The 12,653-nt window shown below is 50.0% G+C and overlaps 1 protein-coding gene across 1 annotated transcript; it reads left to right on the top strand.

The window, feature by feature from the left end:
• The first annotated feature begins 1,970 nt into the window (after positions 1-1,970).
• Positions 1,971-10,304, top strand: phyhip (phytanoyl-CoA 2-hydroxylase interacting protein). Its single transcript, XM_066712541.1, has 5 exons — positions 1,971-2,336; positions 5,490-5,655; positions 7,799-7,976; positions 8,174-8,291; positions 8,869-10,304. The coding sequence occupies exons 2-5, from the start codon at positions 5,491-5,493 to the stop codon at positions 9,410-9,412; spliced, it is 1,005 nt and encodes a 334-aa protein (XP_066568638.1). The 5' UTR covers positions 1,971-2,336; position 5,490; the 3' UTR covers positions 9,413-10,304.
• The last annotated feature ends 2,349 nt before the right edge of the window (positions 10,305-12,653 follow it).

Genomic DNA, 12,653 nt, shown 5'->3' with positions numbered 1-12,653 from the left:
CATTCTTTTTTCTCTCTTTCCACTGGTTCTGTATCACAACTGCTTCCAGCTGTCACCATTTCTGGCACAGTGTATGTTTGCAACGGCCACAGGCAAGACTGTGGAGGCTCTGCCCCTATCTCTCTCGCTCTCTCCATCTCGCTCGCTCTCTCGCTCTCTCTCGCTCTCTCGCTCTCTCCCCTGGCATAGCCGCTGAGGGTGATTGGGAGCAGACGGCAGCAGGGAGCGCAATCCCCTTAACGCCCCCCCCGAGGCTGCCAGAGCCACCCGGTCAGAGAAGGCTGCTGTAATCAGCCCATTGATGGGTGAGTCGAACCACAACCCTCACCCCTCTCTTCTGCCTCGCCTGAATCCCTCCGCCACCTCCTCCTCTCCTCTCCTCTCCCTCCCTTCCCCACCTCCTCTTTTTCTCCCCCTCCACCTCCTCCTCCTCCAGTCTGACTGCAGGAGGCCGGCCGGAGATGCAGAGAGCCGGATCGATTTTCCACGCTCGGCTGAACACCCCCTCCGCTCTGAGCACACAGGACAATCTGCGCTCCTAATGCCTTCAACTGATAACACATAAAGAAGCCGCTGCAGAGCCGGCACACCACACCCCCGACCTGCCACGCGTCTCACAGGTGCCCCCGACGCCTCCGGCCACTGGACACACGAGGGGACAGCGTGCAGAAGACCAGAAACGAATGCTAAATACTACTGAGTTTCAATGCAATGCTGCAATGGTTGGCGCGTGGGCAGCGCTGTGCCTGTGTTCATATGAGATGTCTGTGCCTGAGCAAACCAGTCCTGCTGGATCTCTGCGCTCTCCTAGGTTTCCAGTCCTCCCCCCTGCAGACCCTCAGCCCCCATACTGTCGCTCTCCGAGGTCTCCCCTCTTCGGCAGAGTGCAGCACCGGGACCGCTGGTGTTCTGCGCCGCTCCGAACTACACACAGCCTCGCTCAGCCTGCGGAGCTGCGCATATGGTGCGGCATTTGGTCCGCCTCCCAGGACCCTGGCAGCAGAACCAATGGCCTGCACCCAGCTACACCCAGCCATTTATTTATCCGTATTTTACAGTTATTGTTTTCTCAGTGTCCTAAACTCACTCGGTCACCCTGTTCTTAAAACAAACAAACAAACAAACAAACCAACAACAAGCTGTTTGTTTATTTCTTCATTTAATTAGTTAAATCTGATTGGAAGGTACAGACTCCAATGGAGCAGACCAGCCATGTTTAACAATCATAATCATAATCATAAAATACGAGGACAAATCCTGTATGATATTTTAACTTTTACATTTTAAAGTTTGCTGTGCGGAGGACCAAGAGAAACTGGGAATGGAGATACCTGGAGACTACCCCCGCTCTGCCTGTATCTCTCTCTCCCTCTCCATCTGAGCACTGGGGCTCTGTCCTGCACTGGGTTCCCCTGGTGACAGTTGACTGTGTATCCCTTTAAAAGATCAAATGAAGATAAAAACTGCAGCGAAAAAAGGGACAGATACAATCCTAACTAACTAATGCTAACTCCATCAGTTAATCTAGATATCAGTCTGTCTGTCTGTCTGTGTCTGTTCATCTGTGTCTCAGCTTTCTTTAAGCATTATCTGTTAATGTTTATATTTCTGCCCCTATCCATATATATGCCTATTGATCTGTCTAGCCTTCGGTGTATTTTTTGGGCTGGCTGGCTGGGGGTCTATCTTTCTGTCTGTCCATCTTAATTATAATCATATATCAATAGGAAATACTGTGAAACTAGCTTGTCCTGGCGAAGAAACAAATCCACACTAATATACATACAATTGGGTATTATTTGGTTTGCATATTCCAAGCTGAACTGTTATGAGACTTATCTGACACTGTGGCTGTGAGTGTAGGAACAGGAGGCGCTCATTGGTCAGAACTGTGTGAGGGGGAGTGTGCTTGTGTGTGTGTGTGTGTGTGTGCGTGTTTATAGCTGCACACTGAGTGTAAATTTGGGCAATGCAGCTGTGCAGGAATAGAGCGCTTTCCCCGCTCTGTCATCCCCCACAGCTGAGCAACCGAGAGACAGAGAGAGCGGGAGAGGGGGGGAGTGACAGAGCGAGAGTGTGAGTGTGAGAGCGAGAGAGAGAGTCAGGGCTGCCTTCACTTTGCAATCAGTTCTCCTGAGGGATCCATCATATACTGCAGAAAAGAACAGTAGCAAATTAATAAATAAATAGAAAGCCCGCCTCAACCCTCCTTCTCTGATCCACAGGCAGGCTCTTGCTTCAGAGCACCGGAGCTCCAGACCCCGACACCGAGGACCCGTCCACCTCCCCTCCGCCACGGCATCGCTCCTCACTGCGGCTGCAGCTCAACTCTGAAGGTAAGTGGGTCTCTCGAGCGCAGTGGCAGGAACTTGGACTGCAGGCTCCTCCATCAGACTGTGACACTGTTCAGTGTGTTCAGTAGCTCAGTGTCTCAGTGCTGTGGCTGCAGTGCGTTCAGTAACTCAGTGTCAGTTCCAGGCTGCAGTGTGTTCAGTTGCTCAGTGGTCAGGGTGCTGTGGCTGCAGTGTGTTCAGTAGCTCAGTGTCTCAGTGCTGTGGCTGCAGTGCGTTCAGTAGCTCAGTGTCAGTTCCAGGCTGCAGTGTGTTCAGTAGCTCAGTGTCTCAGTGCTGTGGCTGCAGTGCGTTCAGTAGCTCAGTGTCAGTTCCAGGCTGCAGTGTGTTCAGTAGCTCAGTGTCTCAGTGCTGTGGCTGCAGTGTGTTCAGTTGCTCAGTGGTCAGAGTGCTGTGGCTGCAGTGTGTTCAGTAGCTCAGTGGTCAGAGTGCTGTGGCTGCAGTGTGTTCGGTAGCTCAGTGGTCAGAGTGAAGTGGCTGCAGTGTGTTCAGTAGCAGATTCACAAATGGTTAAGGATGATCTTGTAAGATCCTGTGAATGTTTGTCTTATATCATTCTGCAGTATATGCAGTTTGTGTGTGTCTGTTTGCTGCTGTTGTCGTGTCGCTGTCCTCCGCCTGCTGTGAAATCGCAGCGCAGGGAGACTCTGTGCGCTGGACTGGACTCTGCCGTGTGAACACAGCCCACACCGGGATTGGCCCCCAGCTGTCAGACGCTCTGGGCCGGCAGTGCGACAGTGTTGAGGTCCGACCCCAGTTGGTCTGTGGGTCTGGGGTGCTCTCCTCCTGGGCACCTCTCCATGGGTAGTGTTCAGAGTAATTGGCTTGTCCCCTCTGCCAGCCTTTTACAACCCAGTGCCTCCTCTCACATGACTGACCCTGCAAAGTCCAGCACCTCTCACACTGCGCCCTGCTGCGTCCACACAGCACCTGATGTCCCGTCATACAGTTTGATAATGATCTACTTCTGCGACCTCTTCTTCTTGTTTGATTTTATTTGAAGTTCTTATTATTTTCTTAATTTTTTCTGCTTAATTCATTAAAATAACTATAGCTTGAGGAATGAGCAGTAGTTGATTAGGCACTCATACGTGCACACACACACACACAGGCTGAATAAAAACCATTCTCTGAGAAGCATCCACACTCAGCCCACACAACCACCTGACAACGCCAAGCAGAAAATGGAGCATACACCAACACGGCACTCCTTGGTGTGGCTTGAGTTTTGTCTCTGCGAATCATGCAGGGCCCGTGGTGAGGCGCTCAGAAGGCTGTGAGGGACAGGGAGCGAAGTGGGGAAAACTGGACAGTCCCGCACTGCGTTGTTTTGGGGGGATTGGTGAGTTCCTGTTTTACTGCAGGATTCTGGGTAAGGGTTAGATTTGGAAGAAGTGATGCAGGTGAGGTTTGATTCATGCTTCTGTCCAACTCAGAAGATGAATCAATGACACAGCATGGAGGAACTGATAGTTGTCAAGATGAATCCATCACTTCTATAGCTCTCTCCATCAAATGAAGGATAGAAGGTTCTTCAGCTCCTGTCACACAGGAGCCACTTCATAGCAGCCTGGGGCCCTGACTGTCGACACACAGACACTGAGAGGAAGTGGGTCGATGCGGGTCAAGAGCAACTCAGGAGATGGGCAGACCAGCCTGCCGCCCAGCCAGCCAGCCAACTCTCTGGGTAGGGAGAGGTGCAAGGCATGATGGGTGTGTGTCAGCAGAGCTCCTGACATGTGGCCTCACCTTGACACTGCAATGTGGGAGTGCGTACCAGACCTGCTGTTGTAGCCCAGGCAGGGGTACCCTGGGTGGGGGATACCATTACGAAGGTGGCATAGTTTTGTTCCTTTTCCTAACTCTAAAAAAACTCCTGCCACTTTTTATTATTTTGTGATTGGGAGAGGGAGGGCAAAGGGGACAAGAGAAGGAGAGAATAAGAGAGTGAACAGGAGGGAGAGAGAGAGACAACACATTAATCACAGCCACCTCTCCGTGTCGTGGAGATGAGAGGCAGATAATTACACAGCTCACAGCACCGCAGCCCCCCCCACCCCCTCCGCTCTGACACTGGCCACAGCAATGCAGACTCCCACCCTGAGAACAACAACACAGCCTCTGAAACAGGCGTTAAGGGGAGGAACGGACAACCTTCCAGGCTGTTTGTTTGTTTGTTTATTCATTCACTCATTCATTCTGCATTCGTCTCTGTTTCAGCTCGTGGGGTTGTGTTCGTCTTGAGCAGATGAGGAATCTCTTATTGTCTGTAAAGCACAGTCTCCTTTTGTTGTTTGTTCTGTTCTTTCCAACAGACACAGTCCCTTTCTGCCCCCACGAAACAGCTATATTTGCACTGACATGTTGTGTTTTTTATTATTATTTCATAATATCACTCTCCACTGTGTAATGTTCTCCTCCTACATTTTCTTCTAGAGTCTAGACATTCAGCCAAGCCAAGAAAAATGACCAAGGCGCAGATTCCTGCTAGTGAGCTGGGCAGTCGACAATGAAGTTGGGGTCCGCCGTCGTGCCGTACCCTGTGGTGCAGTATAGTGTCGCATACATGTGACTGTGGGTGCCGGGGCTCATGTTGCACATTGCCAGCTCATGCTCTCCCAGTCCGAACCCTCTCCACGCTGGAGACTCCCACACACTAGCACTGTCCCCAACGGCTCTGAGGCCTGGGCCGGTGATTCGCCCGCAGCTTGTACTGCTGTCCCTCCTTCCTGGGAGAGAGGAGAGAGATTTGCAATCAGGTCTGCCACCTCCGCCTCTTATGTAAGCTCCCATCGATACCTCCTGTTGCTGAAGTCCCCTCTCTGGGAGGTTCGGTGCAGCAGTGGTGTCTGGGCCGTGCAGTGCCGTGTGACGAGGTGGTGGGGATCGCTGCGCTAACCCAACTGTGATCACACTACTTCTCTCTCTCTCTCTCTCTCTCTCTCTCTCTCTCTCTCTCTCTCTCTCTCTCTCTCTCTCTCTCTCTCTCTTCCATTTCTGCTTTAAAATTTATTTCACGACTCTAGATAAAGAGAGGACAAAAAATAGCAACTTCTGGCACAGGTGGTAACCTTGTGAGCATTGACTCTCTCTCTCATTCTCTCTCATTCTCTCTCTCTCTCTCCCCCTCTCCCTCAGGATGGAGTGCCTCTCCACGCCCCATAACATCCAGATCACCGGGGTGACGTGCGACTCGTTCCGGATCTCCTGGGAGTCGGCCCCCGAGGACGCCGGGAGGGCCACGCACTTCTTCATCGACCTGAGCCGCAAGGAAGCCAAGGACCCCAACCGCTTCAAACACAGGGTCAGCCCTCTGTGCCCTCCTTCCCCGTCTCCTTCCCTTCTCCTCTCCCTCTGCCCCCCTCGCCATCCCTTTCTCTCTCCCTGTCTCCTACTCTCTCTCCAATCCTTCTCTCTCTCCCCTTTTAAAAACTTCTCCTCCCTCCATCCATCCCTCTCCTCTTGCCGCCCCTGTCTCGCTCGCTCTCTGTGGTGCTGTACTGCTATCAGGAGTGACAGTGACAGCAAGGCAGCTATGGGTGAAGCAGCTGTGCGGCTGTGGCCCTTTCTGCAGCAGCGGTGACACGGGCAGGGGCAGTAAAGCACAGTGGCCCGTGCGATATGACAGGGCTCTGGGGAGGCAGAGTGAGTCATCCTCCAATTAACCTGCCCCTATCAACAGCCCGGAACGGGACTGGGGGCGGGGCAGTGACCCTGGCCCTGACCCCTAACCCCTGACCCCTGACCCCCAGCTCAGCCTGCAGCACCTCAGACAATCAGTCAACCTCCCCTAGGACTGATCACATGGCAGACAGGATAAATACAGCGTGCCCTTTCGATTCCTGCATGCTTTATCAAACAAACAAACAAATTAAAGACAGAATGCTAGTCTAATAAATGACACAAAAAAATCCACTAGCCTATATAACTGGTATTGCATTTTTTACTTGTTTGTTTGTTTGTTTGTTTTTCACTCTAAAGAACACTATACTGTACAATGCTATCTTATTTCAGCTATCTGGGCCGTGGGAAAGCCGTGGCGAATGTTTCTAAGGCATGTTGACTGTGGCAAAGCGTGGTTTATTCCTGGTCATGTGGCAAAGACATTGTTTTGCCAAAGTAAACTTGCATAAGGGTCCTCCTCGCGCTGTTACATGTGGAGACGTTGGAAAGGCTGCCGGAGGGGAGATATCACTATAATAATTCCTTTGTGGCACAGCGGAATGGCCTGCAGCCTCCAGCGGTGACGTCATAGGAGCCAACGCTGCAGATCTGTCTGTTTGGTTCACGAAAAGCCGTCTCCTGCGCGGTCTGACAGGGGCCTACAGACACGACTGCGCTCACTGAGAATATTCAGTGGAAAAGGGAAAAAAAACCTGTCTGAAAGAAAGAAAGGAAGGGAGAAGGAGAAGGAGAGTGTGTGTGTTTATCTGTGTGTGTGTGTGTGAGAGAGAGTGTGTGTGAGTGTGTGTGTATGAGAGAGAGTGTATGAGTGTGTGAGTGTGTGTGTATGAGAGAGAGTGTGTGAGTGTATGAGTGTGTGAGTGTGTGTGTATGAGAGAGAGTGTGTGTGTGTGTGTGTGTGTTGTGGGGTTTAGGGGGTGGAGCCTCGGCCCTTTCTAGAAAACGCAGAAAAACGTGATGAACCTTCCTCTGTAGCGGTTGCCATGGATACATGGCCCTCAGAGCGTTCCGTAATTAGCCAAGCCCGATTACTGAAACTCACGGTTTTGCACCACGAGTTTGCTAATTAATTGAGAAAGAGCCCTGTCTGCCCATCAAGGCTTTCGCAATTAGATTAAGAAAAAATTTAAAAACAATTACCCGGCAGAAGAAACAGGAAAAAAGAAAAAGAAGCAAAGGTTAATTTCGACTAGCCAATGACGTGGCGACCTATCACAAGGTGTAGCGCCCATAGCAACAAGGTAACCCCACAGGCAACTATTCACTTTTGCTTAGTAGGCCTGATTAAATAAGCACTGACTGGGCTGCTAAATTAGGGACTCCTGCCCCAAAGCACTGTGATTAAACCGTCACAGCCTGCTAGGGAAAGCAACTCGGTGAACTCGGCCGAAAGGGAGTCCAGTCCATGGGCTTATTAAATGTCAGACAGTGCGACTTATTTTTAGCTTCCTACCATTGCAGTACGCACTCCTGAACCCCACACTGCACCCGAAAACACTGCACCGCATGCAACACCGACCTGTCGACGTGTGGAGCTGCACAGCCTAAAAACCTCAAAAAAACTAAATAACAGAAACCACAGCAGCAACCAAAAAGATTCAGACTTTACAAAATGGGTCATTAACACAAGTGTGAATGAACGCAGTACACTGTGGTTGGCGGTTGGAGGTTTCACTGCCTTGACTACTTGCTAGGCTGATCTAAAACCTCTCCTACACCCCCCTCCTCTCCCATGCCCCCTCTGGTACGGTTCCCCTGCGCAGGACGTCCCGACCAAGCTGGTGGCGAAGGCGGGGGCCCTGCCGCTCACGGTGCGGGGGCACTGGTTCCTCAGCCCCCGGACAGAGTACTGCGTGGCCGTGCAGACCGCCGTGCGGCAGCCCGACGCCGGGGACTACCTGGTGTCCGAGTGGAGCGAGGTGGTGGAGTTCTGCACTGGAGGTGAGCGATTGAGGGGGAGAGGGCACCAGCAACCAGTCCTGGAGTGGAGTGGAGTGGAGTAGTACACTGTAGTATAGTACAGTGTAGTGTAGTAGTGCAGTGCAGAGGTGAGCTGGGACCGAGAGAAGGCAGGTATGAAGACTGTTTAAAGACACCATAAACAGCTGCAGCCGTGCTGACACTCCCTGTGTCTGCAGACTACGCAGTGGATCACCTGCAGCAGCTCCAGGAGAAGGCCCAGGGCGTGTCTGGGAGAATGCTCCGGTTCTCCGTGTTCTACCGGAACCAGAACCCGGAATACTTCCACCATGTCAGGTACACCGAACCCCACCCACCCCCACCCCCACTACACAATACAATCATCTCATCTGTTACACAACACACCCCTCACCTCTCCTGTACCCCTGCTGCTGTGCTTATCATCCAGCTCCCTCCTCTTTTCCTGTAGGCTTCCCTCCATTCCTTCTTCGGTCCTCTGCAGTTTTCTGCCACTGCTATTTCTGCTCTCTCTCCGGCACCCATGTTGCTGTCACTGTTGTGATTGACGTGCTGACTGCTCTACTGATTGTCATTGTCAGCTTGGTTTGCTCTTTTAATTATAGTTACTGTCGTTGCTGTTGCAGTTATAATTACTGCTGTTGCTGTTATAGTTTCTGTCGTTGCTACTACTGTTACAGTTGTGTTTGCGGTTACAGTTCTAGTTACTGTTGTAACAGTTACAGTCATTGCTGTGCATTACAGTTACAATCAAGGTTACTCATGATAGAGTTATGGCACTGTTTCCATTATAGTTTGTGTTATACTTCTAGTCATCGGCTTTTCCAGTTAATTACAGTCCCAGTAGTTGCTGGTATATTATAGCTGTGTCTGCGCTGTGTGTTCCCTGGGGCAGGCAGCAGTGTGGCGGGGTGATGCCCCCCTCCCTGAAGGACAGCAGCGGCAGCCATGGCTCCCCCATCAATGGGGCCCTGCGCGGGCTGTTCTTCAGCTGCAACACGGAGTTCGACACGGGGCTGCCCCCCAACGACTCGCCCTACGGCCCTGTGCGCTTCCAGGTCCCGGCGGGGCTGCTCCTGAACCCGGCCACGCGCCTCTACTTCGCCGACTTCTACTGCATGTACACCTCCTACCACTATGTCGTGCTGGTGCTGGCCCCTAGAGGCTCGGAGGGGGATATCTTCTGTCAGGGCCGGCTGCCCGAGCTGGACACTGCCAACAACCCCTTCCTGATGTTTCACCCCCCGCAGCAGGAAGGGGGCGAGGCGGCCTACTGGCACGCCCATGACGTCATCCTGGAGGTGCTGTACACCGAGCCTGTGGCCCTGGACCAAGGCATCCTGGGAGAAATCAGCGGACACCAGCTGATGAGTCAGACCACCGCCGATGCCAAGAAAGACCCGAGCTGCAAGCTGTGCAACATCAGTGTGGGGCGCTGAGGGGCAGAGGAAGTGTCTCAAGTGGAGATAATTGTTATTTCTTTTGTGATTTGTATTTTAGTTTTTTGTTCTCTTTCAATGAATACTGTAACAAAACAACAATAAGAATAACTCTCAGCACTAGAGAGGTGCAGAGAGAGAGAGAGGGTGTACAGCACATCCAAGTGGTAGCTAGTGAGCAATGGCAGCTCATTTGTATATTCTTGTTTTGTTTTATCTGAAGTCTTACACAATGAAAAGAACACAAGCCATACTTTAGCCTGCGATCTAGTCACGCAATGTCTTGAAACCTGGTGTTGATCTGTCCTCTGTCTCCCTGTCCTCTGACCGATGCCGATGTCAAAGCTTGTCCAAGGTTTTCTACAGCACTTTTTCTTGTACATTGCATTTCTATAATATCATGTAAATGCCACAACCACTGCCTCCCTTGAAAAGTCACCTGTGTTCACATTTGGGCTTCCAAAGTGTCCAATGTTTTTGTTGCCCCTCCTTTCAACAACAATTGAAACAAACTAAAATGTTACTAAGAGGAGAAGTCTTTGATGAAAAGAAACTGCCCATACATAAAACAACATTGAAAACCAAAACAAACAAGAACTGTACCAGAGTATGATTCAGACTTACACAGAGCTTTACAGTAACAGCCAAACCTGCCAAACACCAGCTGTTTAAAGTGACTAATCCAAGGGTGGTCACTTCACAATCACAGCTAGAGCATCACTGCCTGTACTCTCACCCCTGCAAGTGAGCCGTGTGACGCAGAGCTCGTGTCTGACGGCCAGGCACTTTTCACCACTTTCCCTGAACATAGTGAGTAAAATGTGGCATATGTGCTGTACATACATCATAATAATAATACATGTATATGTGTTTAGCGTTTGCTGCTCGGTCTGGAAGGCCTGTCAATTAAACTCAATGTGTTTTAATGGTGTTAATGCAGTTTCTCTCCTTTCCTCAAGCAAACCTAAGTCTCCATATCACCACTAGGTGGGGCTGCTGAACTTGCTGAAGTACAGGAAGATAGGGCTACATCTAATGCTCTGTTTCCCCATCCTGATCCCATCCAGGGGTCCCGCTGTCCAATCCAGTCAATTAACCAAAATTGATAATTTAACTGACTTTTAAAGTGGTTGCACTTACAAAAAGTTGGCAACATCTAGGTGCCTTATATAATTGTATACGTAACTCGACGTCTGCAGTGATTTAAAATGATTAATGAGCTCAGACTGGGCCGATTATGAGTTCAGTTGAGGAACTGAGGTCTCAGCTATAACAAAAATGCGCAGGGCACAGGGGGTCCCCGGCCCGGGGTTCAGACACTGACAGGGTCTCACAAACTAGGAGGACTGGTTTATCACCATCTGCTTCAAACAGTGGTGTTTGTGTTGATATCAAGGCTTTCTCTTTAAGAACATACCTTCAAAAGATCCCCTCACAAGACAACAGATTAATTTGCACAACATGAGACTGTTACTTTTGGTGCAAGCAGGTTGAGAGAAATGTGTCATCCTGTACAATCAAATATCACATTTCCTGAGGCGGATGTCAAAGCGTGCCCAGGGATTTCTACAACACTTCTGCTTTTACGCCATGCTTCTATAATACAGTGTAAACGTTACAATTACTGCCTCCCTTGAAAACATTTGGAAACCGAAGTCTCCAATGGCTTTTGTTGCCCCTCCTTTCAACAAAAACTGACGTTAAGTATACAATTATATGAGGGATCCAAACACCCTGCACTACAGCACTACATTTTGCAAGACTGAAAAGTCCCAGTTATGAGGTTTAGTTTCTTTCTTTTTCAAAGAGAAGAGAATGTCTGTTCATCCCTGGAGGGTTCGAGACTCAAAGACATCTGGGAGAGATTACAGGTCCCTCGCTATTAATGGAGCAGCGCATCCCCGAGCCGGTCGGCCTTTTGAATCACATGTCAAGTGACTGCCCGGCCGAATGCACAGGGGATGAGGCTTAGCAGATATAAAGCCCCCGTCCTACACCAGAGCCCGAGGGACGTAGAGGTTAATCCTGTTGTGTTGTAATCCCATAGACACAAACACCCTTATACTAATAGAGATCAGAGCGTCTTTGCAGTCTCGGTGATGGGAGTTCATTGTGGTTTAGGGCAACGATCACACCTTTTTAATTGAGAGAAAATGTGCAACTGTTTTTTTTTTATTGTTTTTTGTTCTCTCACGATCACCGCCACACAGACACACACAAATAGGATTACCCACAATCCAGCAGTCTTCCTGGTCGGCCCCCTGCTGGCACAGATAAGGAGGGGGTTGGGGGTAAATGAGATTGGATGGGGCTCAAACCTCAGGCCATGGTTTCATTAGCGTGGCGAGGGCGGCCAGACCCCATGCTCGAGAAATAGACAAATAAATCAACAAATAAATTGATGTGAACCAAGAAGAGTTAGGGCTGAGGAACACGCCATTAGGACACTGTTTAAATGTCCCCTGTAACCTTGCCCTCCTTCCTGGCCTCCCTCTCCTCTCCCACCACCACTCTCTCCTGCCCTGGGGATTGCAGACTCACTGGGCTTTCCATGATGCAAGCCAGCAAAGTGCTAATCAGATCCATACAGTTGGTGACCTCCAGCAGCAGATCAATACGGGCTTAAGACAATGAGCAAGAGGAACAGCGAGGGGGAGGGAAGAATTATTTGTGAGGTGATGTTTAGACAGTAATTACTGCACCTTAATCCATCAAGCTCTCTCTGTGTCAATCTGAGGAGAATAACCAGGAAGGAGGAACCGTTCAAAAGTCAACAACTATAGCCCAACTACTTTCCAGATTAAGACCTGGCCTCAGGCACTTATACACCGACTTGGCTTCCTCTTCTATTTTGGGGACTTTTTAAAGCCTGGTGTTAATTGATGCAGCACTAAAGGCCTCAGAAATCTTGGAGTATATTATGGGATAGTGCCTGAGGGACCAAGGATTTATTTTGGTGTGATCAACAAGATAGAAAAAAGGAAGTAAAGGGGAGAGATTGGGTAGAGCAGTTTTGATGTCAAGTTTCCATAAACTGCTAGTTGAATCTGCCCTTCGTTTGTACGCTCAAGTGGTCCTTGAGTTCAAGTGGGTTTTCACAAAGGCTGAATTTCCAAACATGAGTTAAGTACAAAACTGTAGCATTTAATCAAATTATAAAATCAGTACTCAAGGGTTTTAATGGAACTTGTCACCGACCTGGAAGTGCTTTTCGTCAGGGGATGGGGGGCAGGAGATGTAC

The sequence above is a fragment of the Amia ocellicauda genome, chromosome 9 (assembly GCF_036373705.1).
Source record: "Amia ocellicauda isolate fAmiCal2 chromosome 9, fAmiCal2.hap1, whole genome shotgun sequence".
In the NCBI taxonomy this organism is placed as follows: Eukaryota; Metazoa; Chordata; class Actinopteri; order Amiiformes; family Amiidae; genus Amia; species Amia ocellicauda.
The sequence above is the reverse complement of the archived record's forward strand: the minus strand, read 5'-3'. Positions and strand labels throughout refer to the sequence as shown.

Coding starts and splice junctions, on each gene's coding strand:
- phyhip (XM_066712541.1), top strand. CDS start 5,491: ATGGAGTGCCTCTCCACGCCCCATAACATCCAGATCACCGGGGTGACG. Junction 5,656..7,798: donor CCAACCGCTTCAAACACAGG/GTCAGCCCTCTG, acceptor TCCCCTGCGCAG/GACGTCCCGACCAAGCTGGT. Junction 8,292..8,868: donor GAATACTTCCACCATGTCAG/GTACACCGAACC, acceptor TCCCTGGGGCAG/GCAGCAGTGTGGCGGGGTGA.